The following is an 18497-nucleotide window of genomic DNA, read 5'->3' as shown; positions in this document are numbered from 1 at the left end:
AGGAGGTGAAAACTTTCCTCTGCTTTCAGTTCTCTGATGAAGTCATGATGAGCCGTTAGCAGCCTGTCTCCATGACCCGTCATGACCCCTCCATGACCCCATCATGACCCCTCCATGACCCCGTCCCGTTGGTGTCGTTCTCTCTGTTGCCCCATCAGAGGATTTTCGTTTGTTTCTTTTGTTTGTTTCGTTTATCCAGGTGAGTTTTTACCAATAATTTATCATCTATCTGATGGGCAGGAAGATCAAAGAAACTTTATAAACAACAAACATTATCATCACTGTAAAATATAACATAAAACACTGGAAAATAAAAATATTTACATTTTCAGCTGAAATGTGTTTCTTGTTAAAAACCTTTAAAGCTTCATATCGACAGAATAATCAGCTTCATTTTGACTTCAGAATTTAATATTCCTCCATATTTGATTTAATTTTGGGAACATTGAGCATAATGTGTTGCTATAGCAACGATACGGATAAACCCAACAGACGTTTATTAGGAGGATCCTGCTGGTTCTGAGCCGCCAGCAGCCGGGTTCAGCATGTCCAGCAGCTGCAGGTTCTGGTTCTGCTGGTTTAAACCCACCTTTCATGGATCTCACTGTCAGAACCGAACAGAACCACACAACCCGGCCCGAAGCTGCGGTTCTTACCTTTTCACTAAGAGAAATCCAGTCAGGTGGAGGACATCTCTGGTTCTGGTTCCTCTCTGGTTCCCCTTGATGTTCCTACAGGATCCAAACCCGGTTCCTTCCTCAATTTGCCCAGAACACCAGATCCTGCTGAGTTCCTCAAGATCCTTCAGCTTCTTCCACTGGGTTCTCCTGGTCCTGCAGCTCCGTCGGTCCAAAGCCTCCTCTCCTGGTTCTGCTCCCTGTGAGCTCTGCTCCTTGTTTCCTGTTTGTTTTATTTTCTTGCTGCAGCAGGAAATGGTCATCTCTTCCCTTTCCGGTCCCAGGAGATTTCACACACACACACCCACACACACACACACACGCACACACACACACACACACACACGCACACACACACACACACACACACACACACTCATTACACCATTGGTTACCTAATTATCCTCGGCTCCAGTAGCTGATTCATTGAGGTGAGTTGAGACGGTTTCTTCTTTCTGACCTCAGATGGCAGAGCTTCTGGAGGGACTAAAATAAAAATAAAAACGGTAGGAACCCAGTGAGAACACAGTGGGAACACAGTGAGAACACAGTGGGAACACCTTGAGAACACAGTGGGAACACAGTGAGAACACAGTGAGAACACAGTGGGAACACAGTGGGAACACAGTGAGAACACAGTGGGAACACCTTGAGAACACAGTGGGAACACAGTGAGAACACCTTGAGAACACAGTGGGAACACAGTGAGAACACAGTGAGAACACAGTGGGAACACAGTGGGAACACAGTGAGAACACAGTGGGAACACCTTGAGAACACAGTGGGAACACTTTGAGAACACAGTGGAAACACAGTGAGAACACAGTGAGAACACAGTGGGAACACAGTGGGAACACAGTGGGAACACTTCGATAACACAGTGAAAACACAGTGGGAACACAGTGAAAACACAGTGAGAACACAGTGGGAACACTTTGAGAACACAGTGGGAACACTTTGAGAACACAGTGGGAACACAGTGGGAACACTTCGATAACACAGTGGGAACACAGTGGGAACACTTTGAGAACACAGTGGGAACACAGTGAGAACACAGTGGGAACACAGTGAAAACACAGTGGGAACACTTTGAGAACACAGTGGGAACACTTCGATAACACAGTGGGAACACAGTGGGAACACAGTGAAAACACAGTGGGAACACAGTGAAAACACAGTGGGAACACAGTGAGAACACAGTGGGAACACTTTGAGAACACAGTGGGAACACTTCGATAACACAGTGGGAACACAGCGAAAACACAGTGGGAACACAGTGAAAACACAGTGGGAACACTTCGATAACACAGTGGGAACACAGTGGGAACACAGTGAAAACACAGTGGGAACACTTCGATAACACAGTGGGAACACAGCGAAAACACAGTGGGAACACAGTGGGAACACAGTGAAAACACAGTGGGAACACTTCGATAACACAGTGGGAACACAGTGGGAACACAGTGAAAACACAGTGGGAACACTTCGATAACACAGTGGGAACACAGTGAAAACACAGTGGGAACACAGTGAGAACACAGTGGGAACACTTTGAGAACACAGTGGGAACACTTCGATAACACAGTGGGAACACAGTGAAAACACAGTGGGAACACAGTGGGAACACAGTGAAAACACAGTGAGAACACAGTGGGAACACAGTGAGAACACAGTGGGAACACAGTGGGAACACTTCGATAACACAGTGAGAACACAGTGGGAACACAGTGGGAACACTTCGATAACACAGTGAGAACACAGTGGGAACACAGTGGGAACACTTCGATAACACAGTGAGAACACAGTGGGAACACAGTGGGAACACTTCAAGAACACAGTGGGAACACAGTGAGAACACAGTGGGAACACAGTGAGAACACAGTGGGAACACTTCGAGAACACCGTGGGAACACAGTGGGAACACTTTGAGAACACAGTGGGAACACAGTGAGAACACAGTGGGAACACTTCGAGAACACAGTGGGAACACTTTGAGAACACAGTGGGAACACAGTGAGAACACAGTGGGAACACAGTGGGAACACTTCGAGAACACAGTGGGAACACAGTGAGAACACAGTGGGAACACTTCTGCTAATCCAATAATGGTAGAGCTCATTTTTCCATTTAGCGCTTTTGCTAACTTTGAAAGCATTTAGCGTCCTTAGCTTCCCCTAAATAAATTTTCTGGGCTGTTTTGTAAACTTTCAGTTGAATAAAGTTCCACATCTGTGTTGAAGTTTTAATATAAATGCCTGCCACACTATTCAGAATATTAACTGAGATCCTGCTGGGATGTGCTGCTCCAGCTGGATAACTTATGGCTGTTAGCAGCTGAATTAATGTTCCTGTTTCCGTGTGATATACTGCTGGAATAACAACACACTCCTTTCCTCCTGGCGTTCCTTCACGGAGCGGCGGGATAAGATTTCCCTCCATTAAAATGTGATGAGAGATTTTTGGGGCCTCCAGCCGACTGGACCTCCGTCCTGCAGCTAAAACCTGCAGGAACAGACGGAACCAGAACCGGGACAGAACCAGCAGCTTTTTGTTGTCCCTAAAACCCCGTTTTACTTCGTCTGGTTGCTCTGAAACTGTTGATTCTGACCGTCCTGCTTGTTCACATGAACTTTATCACCAAGAGGACAGACTCAGTCCCAGCAGTGGGGAGAACCGCTAGCTAAACCCTAAAACAGCCAGAAACGTTGGTTCTACTAGCGCTAAAAACATAGCAGGAGCTAATGCTAACACGCTAACTACAAGTTATTCCTGCCTTTAAAAGATCTCAACCCTCAAGCTCCATCTTAATTATCACATCATAATCTACATGTTTTCTAAAGCCCTCAGACATTCAGTGGTAAAACATGAGGAAACGGAACTGCTGCTTAAATACCCTTCAGAATAAAAGCATGAATATAACAGTCGATAACCAAAACTTAAACACAGATATCAAACTTTAATCATATGAAAGTTTGCAAAATAAGTAAATTGTTACTCGCTTTAGTATCTGTAAAAAATAATTTTGTTGAACCGAAGTGTGTTAAATGTTTTCAAAGTTACAAAAAGAGCTAAACAAAAAATTAGCTCCACTGTTAGTACATTAGCGGACATGAACGCACCACAGTGTCACAGGATGTCTGAGAGCGTTTCTGCCGTCTGATGAACAGTACGGAGTAAAGAAAATGTACATTTGATTTCTTGTTGATAAATTTTACACCAAACAGAAACTTACAAGAATCTCTGTGCAGACCGGGAACTGTGCGTTTACTTTGACTGGACCAGATTTCTTCCCCAAATCAGTTTGCCGCTTATAACAAACAAAAAGTTTTAGTCACTTCAACAGACAGATGAAGTTTTAGTTTTATAAGGACAGGAAGACAGCGGTGAGGTGAACTTTGACCTGCCATGCTGCTGAAATGTTCTGCTCTAATAAACCGTCCAGAGGAGAGAGAGGACATTTTAAACCACAGAGGAAGTTCAGAGGCAACAGAGACGGATGATCCACGCGCATTTCTGATTTTCATTTGATTTTATTTATCATTCATATAAAACAAACCAATAAAAACATTCAGGGCCAACAGAGACGGACATAAATCCATAATCAGACCGGACTTTCCGTTAAGATTCAGAATCAGACGTAATTATCTGCTGCCATCTGGTGGCGAAAAGACTGAACTACACACATTCAAGATTAAAGAGAGAAACGAGAAAATTTAACGAGTGAAAGTATTAAAAACAAATTGCTAAATTTTTATTTTTAGAATAAATAAACGAGCTGCTTTAATGTTTTAATCTGCTAAACTAACTGTGTTATTGCGTCTCTTTGGCGACACCTGGTGGACAAACGGTTCAACATCATGTTCCTTGGGTTGCGTTACATGTTCTGTTGTCTGAATGATCGAGTCATAAACGGGCTTCAGCAGAACTTTATAGAGTTCTGAAGCTGTTGGACGGTGAGAAGCCTGCGGGACTCCGGGCCTGAAGGGTTAAAACTGGGTTCAGGCCGGGTTAAAACTGGGTTCAGACAGGGTTCTGGCGGCGGCTCATCAGGTCGCGGCGGCTGCCAGGATCAGACATACGCTTTGGAGCTGCTGCTCTCTGAGGCCGGAGCCGCTTTGTAGATGTTCTGACCGCCACTGGAGCTGGAGTGGTAGGAGAACTGCCTGCAGAGGCCAGAGGTCAGAGGTCAGAAACAGCCTACAAAGCTTGTCACAGTGCCCCCAACTGGACACAACGCAGTACTGCAGTCTGCTGGGTGTTTACCTCAGAGGGGGTGTGTAGGCGCTCCGCCTGCAGCTGCAGCACAGCAGAGATCCTCCCAGTATGGCCAGACCAGAGGACGCCCAGCCCAGGTACAGACCAGTACCCATCTCAAACCTGCAGCACACACACAGAGTTACAGAGACACACACACAAACACACACTCAGGAAGTGTGTGTGACTGACTGAAGTCAGTCTCCAGGTCACTGACTTCAGTCCGGCGTGGAAAGGGTCATAGAACTCGTTGATGACTCTGGCGGCGTACCAGGAGACCGCCGTCAGGGTGAAGACGCCTGAAGGATGAAACAGAGCAATGTAAAGCCAGCAGTACCGGTCCAGAACTCTGGTCTGACAGACTGATCTGGACCTCTGGTGCTCCAGACTTCCTGCAGGGTTTCTGTACCAGAGAGGATGAACAAGACGCCTCCGCTCAGGGCGACCTGCTCCTTGACCTGCTCCGCCATCCGGCCGATCTTCGTGCATTTGAGTCCGAGAATGGAGACAATGATGGAGACGAGACCGAGGATCAGGGACAAGATCATCAGAGCTCTGCAGGCCTGCAGATGAGCTGCAGACACAGACAGGAGGATCTCAAAGTGAGCGCTCTGACACCCCATCCGCCGTCAGAGAGGAGCACCAGGAGTTTCAGAACATCAGCGTGTTTTAGGATGATTTTCCTTCTGATGGTCCGCTGGACTCGATTCTACAACATTTTGGAGGATTTTAGATCATGGAAAGCTCAGGTTTACTCACAGTCGAGGCCCAGGACCGTCTTGAACTTGCTGCACTGGACGGACCCGAGCGCTGTGGCAGCGCAGCTCATCCACAGGCCTTCAAACTGCCATGAGCTGGTGGTGACCGTCTCTGCCTGGCTACGCACCTTCCAAGTGTGAGAGGACGTAGAGCTGGACTGCAGACACCAAGACACAACGCCCAGAACCAGACCCAGAACCTGGAGACACACCCCCATGCTGTCCACGTAGAGACACACCTGGACAATGAAGGGACTGCAGGGACTCAGCAGCTATGGTCTTCCTCTGCAGATGTTGGTTTCTGGGGTTCCTCAGGGTGGCGTTGTTGGTCCTCTATGCCTTTACCTTAAAAACTGTTAAAGTTAGGATGCTATCGCCTTTAAGGTTTGTACTTGTGTATTGCTTTATCAAGTCCAGAGGACTCCAAACACTTTTACCCGACATTCATCCATTCACACCCTGATGGTGGAGGCTGCCATACACCGCGCCAGTGGTTCCAGTAGGTGGATTGTTTTGCCCAAGGACACGACGACTCAGCAGCGGTTTGTACCAGCAACCCAGTCATGGCCCAGTCAAAGTCAGTAAAACTTTGAGTGAGTTCTTCTGGAAAGCTCCATCAGATCAACAATGCTTTGCATTGTCCTGTAACTGGTGGGTTGTCGGTTGAACCCCGCTCTGCCTGCCTCTTTACCCAGTTTTAGTCAGAGCCGCTACGTCGGTTTAGTGAACGTTTGGAGTCCTCTGACTTTTAACTGTTTACTCTCAGTTTCAGATTAATTCTCTCCATGGCAGTAGGAACAAGTTCAGACCTGATGATCTTTCTAGGTCAACGTATGTCTAATGACCCCAACAGTAAATACAGTAAGTACAATAAATAACATGACAGGACATAAAAACACAACTACTAACAGACACTTGAAAAAACTCTCAAAAGACGAGAACAGCAGGTAATGTTGACTTTTTAAATTTGATGGTGGGAGAGAAAACTGAACAGCGAAGGTTTGTCCTGAAACCGCCTGAGCTTTTGGTCTTCACTCAAAAATGGGTCATGAATGCAACACGTCCGTCTTTACTCCAACCCTATAAAGGTTCTGTTGAGCCGACCAAAGCGGTGCCGGGTTGTTTCTTACCTTCTGCTCAGATTTCAGGGCAGATGAAGGTTTTCTGTTGCTTTGCGGAGCCGCGGCCGGATCTGAAGCGTCTCTGTGGGAACCCGGCCTGATCGAGGTCTGCTGGAGGTCGATGAACTCTGGGAAAGGCTGAACACACACACCAGTATCGACTCCCAGTTTCACCACCAGCAGCTCCCACGCTGACCTCTGGTTTCGGCTCTATAGAGGTTCTGCTGCAGTTCTGAAGGTTCTAACAGAGTCAAGACCGTCTTGGCTTCTTTTCCAACTTCAGCACCATCGATAAGTTTTATTTTTTGATTCCGTGAGAACCAAATTAAAACCAGACAGAATGAATTTATTGTTCTGACAGTCTTTGTCTTTCTGACTGAAGCTTTGCAGCAGCAGATTGGAGAGAAGAGATGTTCCTCTGGTTTCTGACGGTTGGTGGACTTCAGACTCCTGTTGACTAACTGGCTCCATGTTTGCACGTCTGCTTCATCACGCCAAACCGCCTGCTGAGTTCAGTATTGAAACAGAAAACAGTTGCTGGTTGATCCTCCAGCACTCAGCAACATTCCTCTAATGGTTTAAACCAGGCAACCCAACCAGAAACCTTTACAGTTCAGTCAGAGGAGACTCCTTTTTACCGGTGATGGAAATCACTAACACGTTAGCTGTGCAGTTAGCCACATTAACCCTACAGCAACGATCATAAACATTAGTTTAGCTAGCGCTAAAGCACAATACCAACACTAGCTGATGCTAGTGCTAAAGCAGTACACCAATATGGTAGTTAGTGGAAGCTAACGCTAAATTCATCCACCTTGATACCAGCTATGTCTCAGTAACGTCCCAGTATGTCGCCCCCAACTGGTCTAAATCTGTCATTACACATCTACCTATAACTTCAGCGCTTTAGGAAGAGATTCTTTGGAACAAACCTTCACTCATTATTTCAGTTTGGTTATTTGTCGAGTCTTGTTTGTATGGCCAAACTTCAAAATAAGAGCACGGATATAAACGTCACTCTACGATCTGTCCTAAAAAGCATGATGAACTAATTTTTATTTCTTTTTGTATTTCATTATGGTCATAAAAATAGTGTATGGTTGAAAGAAAACAAAAAATAAATATAATTATGATTAAATCGCATTTTGTGATAAAAATAAACAAATAAATATGTGTGTGTTCAATAATCAGATGGGAGTAAATATGTTATAAATTATAAATTAGTGATACAGTCCCATCAGTCTGATAACAGCTTTAGCTAATAAACAATGTAGTTATTACAAAATAAAGGTTTCTTTTGTTCATAAAGAGCCCACCAGAGGGCGCAGTGACATCGTATACATTTATTTGACAGAGATAAAGAATGAGTCCGGACACGGAGTGCGGGCCAATCAGATCGCTGCTCCTCCGCCTCCTCTCATTGGCTGACTCTTCTTCAGCTCTACAAACAAAGAAAACTAGAAATCTGACTTTTTTCTAAAAAACATCAGAACCTGGAGTTTCTGTTTAGCCGAGTCAGACGTCATCCGGTTGAAGAAATACCGGATCAGAACCCGACCAGCAGCGGTTCTGATCGGTCTGAACCCAGAAGACGGACCCACAGGTTCCCGATGTGGAGCGCTGGCTGTACATTTATACAACTTTACATGATTCTACAGTCCAGTCCTGGTTGTGGTCCCTAGACGGTGCCGCCGGGCCCACCGGGCCCGCCACCGCTCCGGGTCCGCAGGTCGTGCCACAGCTTGACGAACGGCTCGCGGTTCTTCCAGATCAACTCGTGTCCAAACAGGATGTACCATCTGAGGAGAGAGAGCGGCAGGTCAGGCCATGAGCCTACAGCGCTGCCTCCTTCAGGTCAGACTGGGAACTACAGCCCAAAAACAACAAGACGCCTACAGAACCATCGGACAGGAAGAACGGAGGAAGTTTACCCAAAAAACTCTCAGACATTTTCTGGAAAATTTGCTAGAAAAAACCCTGCAAAATCTTGAGATTAATCTCAGAAAAACATGGAAATGTATGAGTTTCAAAAGTCAAATATGGTTTAACTATTGAAACTCAGAAAATTCCCAAAAGTTGAATTTTATTTTGTGTACTTTCTTTCTGGAGGAACTCACATCCCGAACAGAGCTCCACCCAGATGCGCGGCGTGGTCGAAGAACCTCCATCCCAACAGCAGGCCGGCCGTATCCATGGCAACAATGGCCTTCAGGGCCTGCAGATGAAAGGGGGGCAGAGGGTGAAGCAGGGGGTCGGAACCGGGTCAGTACCACAACAGGAAGTGGGCGGGGCGTCGTACGTTGGCGGCGGTGAAGGTGAACATGGGCAGGAAGATGATGGCCAGTTTGGCTTCAGGCATCTTGGTGCAAACGAGGGAGAGGACGGCCATGATGGCGCCGGACTGCAGGACAGGAGGACATGTTGGACAGGAGGACATGTTGGACAGGAGGACATGTTGCACTGACAGACAGAGAGGACTGACCGCTCCGACAGACGGGCCGTAGCGTCCTGTGGCCGTCTTCCACAGGTAGCTGGAGAAGGAGGAGGTGACGGCGGCGGACAGGTAGACGGCCAGGAACTGTTCCCTGCCCAACATGGAGACGGCGCTGCTGGAGAAACTCCACAGGACGTACATGTTGGCCGCCAGGTGGAACGGGGACATGTGGCTGAAGGTGGACAGCAACATGGGGACACACTGGGCCGCTGAGGGGACACGCTGCGTCACTGACTGCTGCTGCTGCTCTGACTGTGTTTCAGCTGATTAAACTCTTTATGCTCCAGTTAATAATTAATCAAAGACTAAACTAGCTAACGACTGTTTCAATAATCGATAATCTGATCAGCAGTTGGCCCAGAGGACTGACTCACAGGAGGCGGGGTTGGAGGTGAAGTAGCGGAGCATGATGGGCAGCGGCACCAGCGGCCAGGCACAGAACACCAAGACGTTGGCAACGATGATCCCTGAGGAAGAGGAGGAGGAGGAAGTCTGGATTAAATGAAGCGTCTCTGAGTCGGATTGGACCCGACCCGAGTTCTGCTCCAGAACCGGCCAGGAGGAAACGGTTCTGGTCCGATCTCTGAGCTCCAGACACCACAACCTAAAACTAGAGTAAAATCTTTTTATTCTGGTTTTAATCTATGTCTAATCCCAGATTTGATTCCAGATTTAATCCAGGATCATCTGCTTAATCCAGGTTTCTGACGAGTTTTAATTTCTTCTCATGTCTCTTGGATTTAATCCTTGATTAAATTTCTCCATGAATGTTTTCTGTAAACATTGCCCCTCCCACGCCTGTTTCTGGATCGTTCCTGTCAGAACCTGATGGCCGACCTACAGATCTACCTGCTGCAGATCTACCTGGACTCACCTGCCACCGTCTTCTGGCCCTCTGTCAGGCTGTTCCACCATTGGTTGATCTGAAACAGTAGCAGCCAATCAGCAGGTTCCCAGGTCGATTCAGACCGACCCGATCAGACCGACCCGACCCGCTCACCTCCTTGCGGACGTCTCCTCGTTTCTGAGGCCGCAGCTTCTCCAGCCAATCAGCTTGCAGCTCCTCGAAGTAGCTCTGGACTCGGGACTTGAGCGACTCGTACTGCCAGATGGCCGCCACGCCGAAGGAGCTGCCTGAGAACTGACCGGAAGTTAGAGCGACCTGTGACATCACTGATGAGGTCATCAGGCTCCACCTACCCCCACGGTGAAGAGGAAGGGCCTGACGAGGCGGCCGAAGGCCCGCGGGGGCGCCGGGGCCCGCGGGGGCGCCGGGGCCCGCGGGGGCGCCGGGGCCTGGTTCTGCAGCACCGGACCCTCCGGCTGTTTTGGTTCCGGCTGTTTTGGTTCCGGCGTTCTGGACGCTTTCTTGAAGCCGCGGCGCTGCTGGAAGCCGCCGGGCCACCTGGTGGACACACAGGGAACCACAAGGAGCCAATCACACTGCAGCCTGACGGGATGAACCTGTCAGGCTGCAGGAAGGACACAGATTTATTTGGCTTCCATTGTTTACTTTTTAGACTTTTGTTTACTTTAGCATTTAAGTTTTTATTTAATTTTTAAAAAGTTAAGTTTTTTATTTTTTCCCCCACTTATTCAATTTCTTCTTTTAATTAATTGTAATAATACTTTTTATATTTTATAATGTAGTTTACATTTTAAAATATAAAGGTTCTCCAGGATAAAAGAAAAAACTAGAACATTTCTGAATTTAAGGGAACCAGTGTTCTGATCTGACCCAATCAGGGCGACTGGTGCTGACAATTAGCAACAATGCTAAGGTTAGCAACAATGCTCTGTGGCATCGCTGGCATGTTGACTTACTCCGTGCCGAACGATAAACACTGAGTGGACGTTGCTTCGCGAGGCATTGCTCTGCTCTCCAGGCATCGGCCCCAATATGCTAAAAGCACCGGGATAAAATTTTTTTACCAAATGCTGTTAATTGGTTTTCAATTTGTTTTATATGTAATTTTAAATGTGTACTTTAGGGGCAGACATTTATCGTATCAGTTGTCCTTCATAGTATTAAAATTCTTAGAATAATTCTGATTTATCGTTATGATAAATTCCAATCAGTGATTTTTAAAAATCCATAAAACTGTCAGGATTATTTATTTTACTTTATTATCTACTGTTTGTTCAATAATTGAGCATCAACAAATATCCAAAAAATGTGAAAATATGATTAAATGCAGTTACTGTGTGCATTTTATTTACACAAATCAAACTTTTTCATGAGGCTGGTGTCATAAAGAAGCGTGTTACACATTGGTTTGTTTTTCAGTAGAAGTGTTTGTGTTCATGGGGCATTGACTGTTCAGTTACCTATAAGTAATAAATAGTTCTTATTGACACTTTTATCATTATCACAATAGTACCACAAAATATCACAATAAAACTTTAAGTCCATATCCCCCACCCAATGTTGTTGTTTTTTTTATTAATGTTGTTGTTTTGTTTCCACTGCTTTATACTGGAACTGACCTATAGATTGAATAACAGACTGTGGTAAATAGTAGGAAATTAAATTTTACTGCAAGTTCTGCTAGCGAGAAAAAATACTCAACTGTTATGATGGCTGTTGACGTCATGAAGGAGAAATAAAATTCGATTTATTATAATCGATAAGCATTGCAATAATTAGCAAGTCTAGAGGAATTGGAAGAACTGTTAATGCTAATGCTAACTGTTACTCAGGAAGTAAATGAAATATTTTCGTTATCAAAAACATTTTAATATGAAATAAGGCCTTAACATCACTTTGATTTGCATTTTTATTTGATATGTTTCAGTAACTTATAAACGAAATGCTTTAATTTAAATAAATTAACTGAAAAACTGAGTCAAACAAGCAGCAGCTAGCAGCAGCAGCTAACTTTGTTATTAACCCAATAAGCTGGATCTGACCGTCCTTAATGCTAACTCATGCTAATAGATGCTAACTCCACCCAGCTGAGCTCTCTGAGGCGCTGGCCGGGACCGGCTGCTTTCCCTCCGGCTGCAGGGCGCTGACTGACCTCCCTCCTCTCACGGAGCACAGGAACGGGTCTCCTCCGGTCAGTCTGCAGAGGACTGAGCAGCTCCGCCAGGCCATGTTGGAGTCCTCTGGTCACCGGCAGGTACGCCACTACCGGGTCAGGAGGACGGAGCCCAGCAGCCAGAACGCCCCTGCGAGAATCACAGCGACACCTGGCGGACGGGAGGGGACAGAGCGCATTCAGACAAAAACAAAACAATAAAAAGTGTCATAAAGACACAGCATCACATCCGTCTGCATTTTCAAAATAAGACAGAACTGATACCAAAAAAGTAAAAAAAAAAATGATAATAGGAAAAATCAGCTACAAAACAAGACAATAATAATAATAATAATGATAATAATAATAATAATAATAATAATAATAATAAACTAAATTGAACTAAACACAACTGAACTCTTTAAATAAGTTCTGATTTAAATGTGAACCTCAATAAATGTCTATTTGAATCTCTAGTGATTATCTTAGGTATTAATAGTTTTTAAAATCAGTTTCAGCTATTTTTTACTTTATTTTTAAAAATATGTATATTTTGTGTAACCCTACAGCTACTGTCTCTGATTTATTTATTTATTTATTTATTTATGTCATTTTATTAGTAATTTTCTTGTCAAAAAGTTTATAATAACATTTATTTTCTGAATAAGAAGATATGGCACATTGAATGTTCAAAATGTATATATATTTTTACATTTATAAAAATTCCCTTCTCACCCACCGCGGGTGGTTCTTATCCTCTGAGCTCGGGTCCTCTACCAGAGGCCTGGGAGCTTGAGGGTTCTGCGCAGTATCTTGGCTGTGCCAAGGACTGCACATTTCTGGACTGAGATGTCTGATGTTGTTCCTGGGATCTGTTGTAGCCATTGGTCCAGTTTGGGGGTGACTGCCCCGAGGGCCCCGATGACCACAGGCACCACTGTGGTCTTCACCTTCCAGGCCCTCTCCAGTTCCTCCCTGAGGCCCTGGTATTTCTCTAGTTTCTCCTGCTCCTTTTTCCTGATGTTGCAGTCGCTTGGTATTGCTACATCTACCACAACGGCTTTCCTCTGTTGTTTATCCACTACGACAATGTCTGGTTGGTTCGCCATTACCATTTTGTCTGTCTGGATCTGGAAGTCCCACAGGATCTTAGCTCTGGCGTTCTCCGCCACCTTTGGGGGTGTTTCCCACTTTGATCTCGGGGTTTCCAGTCCATATTCTGCACAGATGTTTCTGTACACTATGCCTGCAACTTGGTTATGTCGTTCCATGTACGCTTTCCCTGCCAGTATCTTGCACCCTGCTGTTATGTGCTGGACTGTCTCAGGGGCCTCCTTGCACAACCTACACCTTGGGTCTTGTCTGGTGTGGTAGATCTGGGCCTCTATTGCTCTGGTTAGGGCCTGTTCCTGGGCAGCCAGGATGAGGGCCTCTGTGCTGTCCTTGAGTCCAGCTTTTTCCAGCCATTGGTAGGATTTACTAATATCAGCCACTTGGGTTATTTGCTGGTGGTACATCCCATGTAGGGGCTTGTCCTCCCATGATGGTATCTCTGGCACCTCAACCTCCGTTCCCTGTTGTCTGAGACATTCACTGAGCACATTGTCTGTTGAGGCTTTGTCCCTGATATATTTATGGATCTTAGTTGTTTCGTCCTGGACTGTGGTTCTCACACTCACTAGTCCTCTGCCTCCTTCCTTGCGGCTCGTGTACAGTCTCAGGGTGCTGGATTTGGGATGGAACCCTCCATGCATTGTTAGTAGTTTTCTAGTCTTAATATCCGTGGCTTTTATCTCCTCCTTTGGCCAGCTAATTATTCCAGCAGGGTATCTGATTACTGGCAGGGCATAGCTGTTTATCGCACGGATTTTGTTCTTGCCATTGAGCTGGCTTCTCAGGACTTGCCTTATTCGTTGGAGGTATTTAGCTGTGGCTCCTTTCCTTGTGACCTCATCGAGGTTGCCATTTGCTTGTGGTATACCTAGGTACTTGTAACTGTCCTCTATGTCTGCTATTGTTCCTTCTGGGAGTGAGACCCCTTCTGTGAGGATGACCTTCCCCCTCTTGGTGATCAGCCGACCACACTTCTCTAGTCCGAATGACATCCCAATGTCCGTGCTGTAGATCCTGGTGGTGTGAATCAGTGAGTCGATGTCTCGCTCACTCTTGGCATACAGCTTGATGTCATCCATGTAGAGAAGGTGACTGATGTTGGCCCCATTTTTGAGTCGGTATCCGTAGCCAGTCTTGTTGATAATTTGGCTGAGGGGGTCCAGGCCTATGCAGAACAGTAGCGGGGACAGAGCATCTCCTTGGTATATGCCCCATTTGATGGACACTTGTGCAAGTGGTTTGCAGTTGGCTTCAAGGGTGGTTTTCCACAGCCTCATCGAGTTTGCAATGAAGGCTCTTCTATCTATCTATCTATCTATCTATCTATCTATCTATCTATCTATCTATCTATCTATCTATCTATCTATCTATCTATCTATCTATCTATCTATCTATCTATCTATCTATCTATCTATCTATCTATCTATCTATCTATCTATCTATATATATATATATATATATATTTGAATATTAGTAAACATCCCATAATCTTTGATTATTTACTATAATATACATATAAACACATTACTTCACTTCAATTTGTATTTTTGATAATTACAACGTTAATAATGTTAATTTTTCAATATATTTAACACCAGAATTAGGAAATTAGTTACTTTAACTCAACCACATTTACTTGTACAACTTTTTGAAAAATGTACTATGAGGAGTATTTTTACTTTTACCTTAGTAATTTTATTATGAAGTATTTTTACTCTTACTTGAATAAAATGTGTGGATTCTTTACAAACGGCATGAAAGTTTTATATAGAAAGAAACTGATTTGGAGAAAATGTTCTGTTGCCTTCTTTTGATTTAGTCATTTTTGTCTTTAAATACCAAAATTTCCACTTCACTTTATATTTTCTTTCGTCTGATAATGTAAGTTTTAAATATTTAATGATCGATATTTGATCTCAGTACTTGAGTAAACTTTTACAAAACACTGTTTTTACTCTTAATCGAGTTATTTCTTGCTACATTTTACTTTTGCTTGAGAAAGAATAAGTTGAAGTGGTGCTACTCTCACTTGAGCAGTTTCTGGCTAACCTGCCCGTCTCTGTTCAACAGTAAATAATGTTTTCATCAATCAGTTTTATTGATGAAGTGATTTTTTCGGTGGGTGGGGCTTTTATTGTGAAGGCGGCGCAGCTGCTTCCGGTGCTTGTGTTTGGTGCGGCTCGGTTCGGTTCGGTTTGGCTCGGCCCAGAACAGCCCAACGGCAGCGGCACCAGCTGTAGAGAGAACCCGCAGGGAGGAACCATGGCGGCGCCAGCGCTCTCCGGTCGGCCCGGCTCGGCGGGCAGCCTCGGGAACAGCCCCACATCCTCGGCCGCGGGAAGGCTGCCCCAGGGCGGCTCCGGGCCCGAGCTGGACTTCAGGTCCGCGGCCCGCATGGAGGACCTGAACCGGCTCATCCAGGAGTTCAGCAAGCACGACCAGCGGGAGTACGACGACCAGCGGGCTCTGGAGATCCACACGGCCAAGGACTTCATCTTCTCCATGCTGGGTGAGCCGAACCGAACAGAACCGGCCCGGAGTCTGGATGATGCGCTGCAGCGCAGCAGCATCCAGGACCGCTGATCCGGGATCAGGTCCTCAGGTGTTTGTGACGCAAACCTGCTCCAGCCTGCAGATCTGGGGTCAGATTCAGGTTTTACCTGGTTTCCTAAAAGGTTTTCTGTCATAAAGTTACTCAGTAAAAATTAACACAAATAATTACAGAATTAAATCATTTTTATTTCATTCTGTTAAATAAATTAACTGTTTATTTAACAGTCATTTAGACAAATAACAACTGATTTAACTGCTATTTGTTTAACACTTAAATGAAACTGTTAGATATCAGTTTTGTTTATTAATCTGTTAATAAATAAATTAATTCAAACATGTTTTAGTTTTGTTGAACTAAAACATTCTATTTTTCTATCCAGCCATCAGAAAAATAATATGTGGCTCATTTTTTTTACCATGTTAGTCATTCATTTATTGATATTTTCATTTGATTTTCATATTTTATTCACTCAATAACATATGATTTTAAAAAAAAGTATATTTAGCCTGTATTTCTCCATCATCACCAGCACAGAGTTTACAGAACCTTCACAAGAAAAACAGAAAAATGATGAACAGCATCATGAATAATTCAGATTCTTTGGTTAAAACATTTACAGACAGATAATTCATAAGAGCCATAAAAACATTTAGAGACGACTTCAGATTCAGGCATTTCTGAATAGTTAATGTAGCAACTAAAATAAATCATTAATGACAAACAGCAGAGAGAAATAGGACGCTAAATATTTACCTTCAAACTAAATATTTAGTACATTTACATATTATCGTATATTTAGCTCGTAATATTTAGCACACAGCATGCACGTTAAGCTCATTAATAATAACGAGCTTAATGTGCTCGTTAAGCTCGTTATCCTTAACTCCAAATTAAATATTTGGTTATGAAGCTTCATATTTAGCTTCAAACTAAGTATTTAGTAGGTTAACTAAACATTTAGTTTCAAATTAGTCTTTAGTTAGCAAGCCAAATATTTAGTTTGAAGCTAAACATTTACCTCAGAGCTAAATATTTTAATATATGAGGTCACTAACCGATAACAGGAAGTGGACTACCAAAATAAAAGCTCAGTCTCCTGAAGTTCTTCCTGTTTCTCCTTCGTTTCTTTTCCTCTTTTCAGCTAAAAACAAAGGATGAGGCGTTTAAAGACAATCCAGACGTTTCCAATAAATCTACAGAAACGGCATCAATTTGGAAGGATCCGGTCTACACCCAGCTTTTATTTTGATAGTCCACTTCCTCTTATCAGAAAGTGAAAATGGATATTAGCTGAATATTTAGTTTGGAGCGAATAGTTAGCTAACTAAGTAAATAATCAGCATAAATTTAAATTTTTAAGTTTACAAACTAAAAAAACCAACGTTTCTCTTCCTGCCCCACAGTATGGCGCTGCCATCGCCACGCTCAGTGAAATCGGGTCATATGTTTAATTTTGGTGGTTCTGATCGGACCCAAACGGTCCCAGCAGAACTGGGCTCAGGTTCTCCCAGCTGCAGGCGGACCGGTCCGGTCCGGGCTGACCAAGCGCTGAGCTGAGAGGGGATTAGAGAAAGATGCCAAAAAAAGAGGCAGATGGAGGATTTACTGCTGCAGCAGAGGCAGCCGGGTCGGGTCGGCCCATCGGGTCGGCGCCGGGCGGTCTGCTGTGTTCTGACGGAGAGAACCTGGAACCGGAACCATTCGGTTCTGCAGTCTAACCCAGAACAGAACCCGGTAAAACGGGTTGGTTCTGACTGAGCAACCAACAGGAAGCAGAAGCTTTTATTTAATTTTTTGTTCCTGGTTGTTTGGATCGTTCATCCAGACCAGAACCGGCCCAGTTCTGCGTCCTGCTGGATTATTTTTACCCAGAAGAGATTAATATTCCTGATGAATCGTTTTGGTTTCACTCAGCAGGAAACACAATCTGAGGATTAATCAGAACCCGGATCAGAACCGGGTTCTGCCGGATCTCTGAAGGTCCCAGCAGCTCAGTCAGGTTCAGGTTTTGACTAGACCATCCCAACACCTCTGTTCCATCTGGGCCTGATGGCGCCGTGACCCCAGAACAAACCAAAGCGTCATGAATCCACTTCGGGTTGAGCTCGTTTTGTGTCCCGGTTCGGTTCTTTGGGTTTTCTGCTGAGCCCAAAACATGTTTGGTTTTTATGAAACAAGTTTAATTAAACTTAATTAATATTTACTTCATTCAATATGCAGCATTATTCATAACTAGCTTATCTAGAGTCGATAAGCCGAACCGGTCCAGACGGATCCATGGTGAGCCCACAGCACCATCCCTCCACCACCGTGCTTTAGACTCACCGCTCAAGTCGCTCTTCAGTAAAATTAGACTCCAGACTCGACTTGGACTCTGAGACTCGAGTCCTGGTCCCATTTTGTATCGGATGTGATGAAGATCTGCTCTGTGAAACTGAACCCATGAATCCCAGGCGGGTCCAACGAGTTTCTGCCGGGAAAACCCAGTTTCTAAACGGCGCCACCC

At 44.7% G+C, this 18497-nt stretch overlaps 4 protein-coding genes across 5 annotated transcripts in view; 1 reads left to right on the top strand and 3 right to left on the bottom strand.

The window, feature by feature from the left end:
• The window catches only part of exoc3l2b (exocyst complex component 3-like 2b), a 35179-nt gene extending 34224 nt beyond the window's left edge, over positions 1 to 955 (bottom strand). The window contains exon 1 of the mRNA XM_028045214.1: positions 657 to 955. Within this exon, the coding sequence (XP_027901015.1) occupies positions 657 to 940 (284 nt within the window). The 5' untranslated portion in view covers positions 941 to 955. The remainder of the gene's footprint in view (positions 1 to 656) is intronic.
• Positions 956 to 4187: 3232 nt separating this feature from the next.
• Positions 4188 to 7515, bottom strand: LOC114161779 (claudin-19-like). 2 transcript variants are annotated; one of them, XM_028045355.1, is made up of 6 exons: positions 6820 to 7515; positions 5691 to 6042; positions 5341 to 5505; positions 5149 to 5230; positions 4941 to 5054; positions 4188 to 4840 (listed from the first exon to the last, which is right to left on the bottom strand). In XM_028045355.1, the coding sequence occupies exons 2-6, from the start codon at positions 5905 to 5907 to the stop codon at positions 4747 to 4749; spliced, it is 672 nt and encodes a 223-aa protein (XP_027901156.1). In that variant the 5' UTR covers positions 5908 to 6042; positions 6820 to 7515; the 3' UTR covers positions 4188 to 4746. The 2 variants fall into 2 exon arrangements, with proteins under 2 accessions (XP_027901156.1, XP_027901154.1); XM_028045353.1 differs by having other exon boundaries at positions 5691 to 6034; positions 6820 to 7513.
• Positions 7516 to 8133: 618 nt separating this feature from the next.
• On the bottom strand, positions 8134 to 12469 carry parlb (presenilin associated, rhomboid-like b). Its single transcript, XM_028045290.1, has 9 exons — positions 12325 to 12469; positions 10505 to 10709; positions 10305 to 10445; positions 10179 to 10227; positions 9679 to 9771; positions 9293 to 9513; positions 9110 to 9211; positions 8928 to 9025; positions 8134 to 8609 (listed from the first exon to the last, which is right to left on the bottom strand). Exons 1-9 carry the CDS (start codon positions 12399 to 12401, stop codon positions 8489 to 8491), a joined length of 1107 nt encoding a protein of 368 aa, XP_027901091.1. The 5' UTR covers positions 12402 to 12469; the 3' UTR covers positions 8134 to 8488.
• A 3124-nt stretch (positions 12470 to 15593) lies between these two features.
• LOC114161726 (protein MB21D2) overlaps positions 15594 to 18497 on the top strand; it is an 8730-nt gene continuing 5826 nt past the window's right edge. The window contains exon 1 of the mRNA XM_028045270.1: positions 15594 to 15946. Coding sequence (XP_027901071.1) covers positions 15700 to 15946 — 247 coding nt within the window. The 5' untranslated portion in view covers positions 15594 to 15699. The remainder of the gene's footprint in view (positions 15947 to 18497) is intronic.

Source organism: Xiphophorus couchianus, chromosome 18 (assembly GCF_001444195.1).
Source record: "Xiphophorus couchianus chromosome 18, X_couchianus-1.0, whole genome shotgun sequence".
Lineage (NCBI taxonomy): Eukaryota > Metazoa > Chordata > Actinopteri > Cyprinodontiformes > Poeciliidae > Xiphophorus > Xiphophorus couchianus.
Note: the sequence above shows the minus strand (reverse complement) of the source record. Positions and strands in the feature narration are given on the sequence as shown.

Coding starts and splice junctions, on each gene's coding strand:
- LOC114161779 (XM_028045355.1), bottom strand. CDS start 5,907: ATGGGGGTGTGTCTCCAGGTTCTGGGTCTGGTTCTGGGCGTTGTGTCT. Junction 5,506..5,690: donor GACGGTCCTGGGCCTCGACT/GTGAGTAAACCT, acceptor CTGTGTCTGCAG/CTCATCTGCAGGCCTGCAGA. Junction 5,055..5,148: donor CCTTTCCACGCCGGACTGAA/GTCAGTGACCTG, acceptor TGTGTGCTGCAG/GTTTGAGATGGGTACTGGTC.
- parlb (XM_028045290.1), bottom strand. CDS start 12,401: ATGGCCTGGCGGAGCTGCTCAGTCCTCTGCAGACTGACCGGAGGAGAC. Junction 10,710..12,324: donor TGCTCCGTGAGAGGAGGGAG/GTCAGTCAGCGC, acceptor TGTGTCCACCAG/GTGGCCCGGCGGCTTCCAGC. Junction 9,772..10,178: donor GGGCCAGAAGACGGTGGCAG/GTGAGTCCAGGT, acceptor CCTCTTCCTCAG/GGATCATCGTTGCCAACGTC.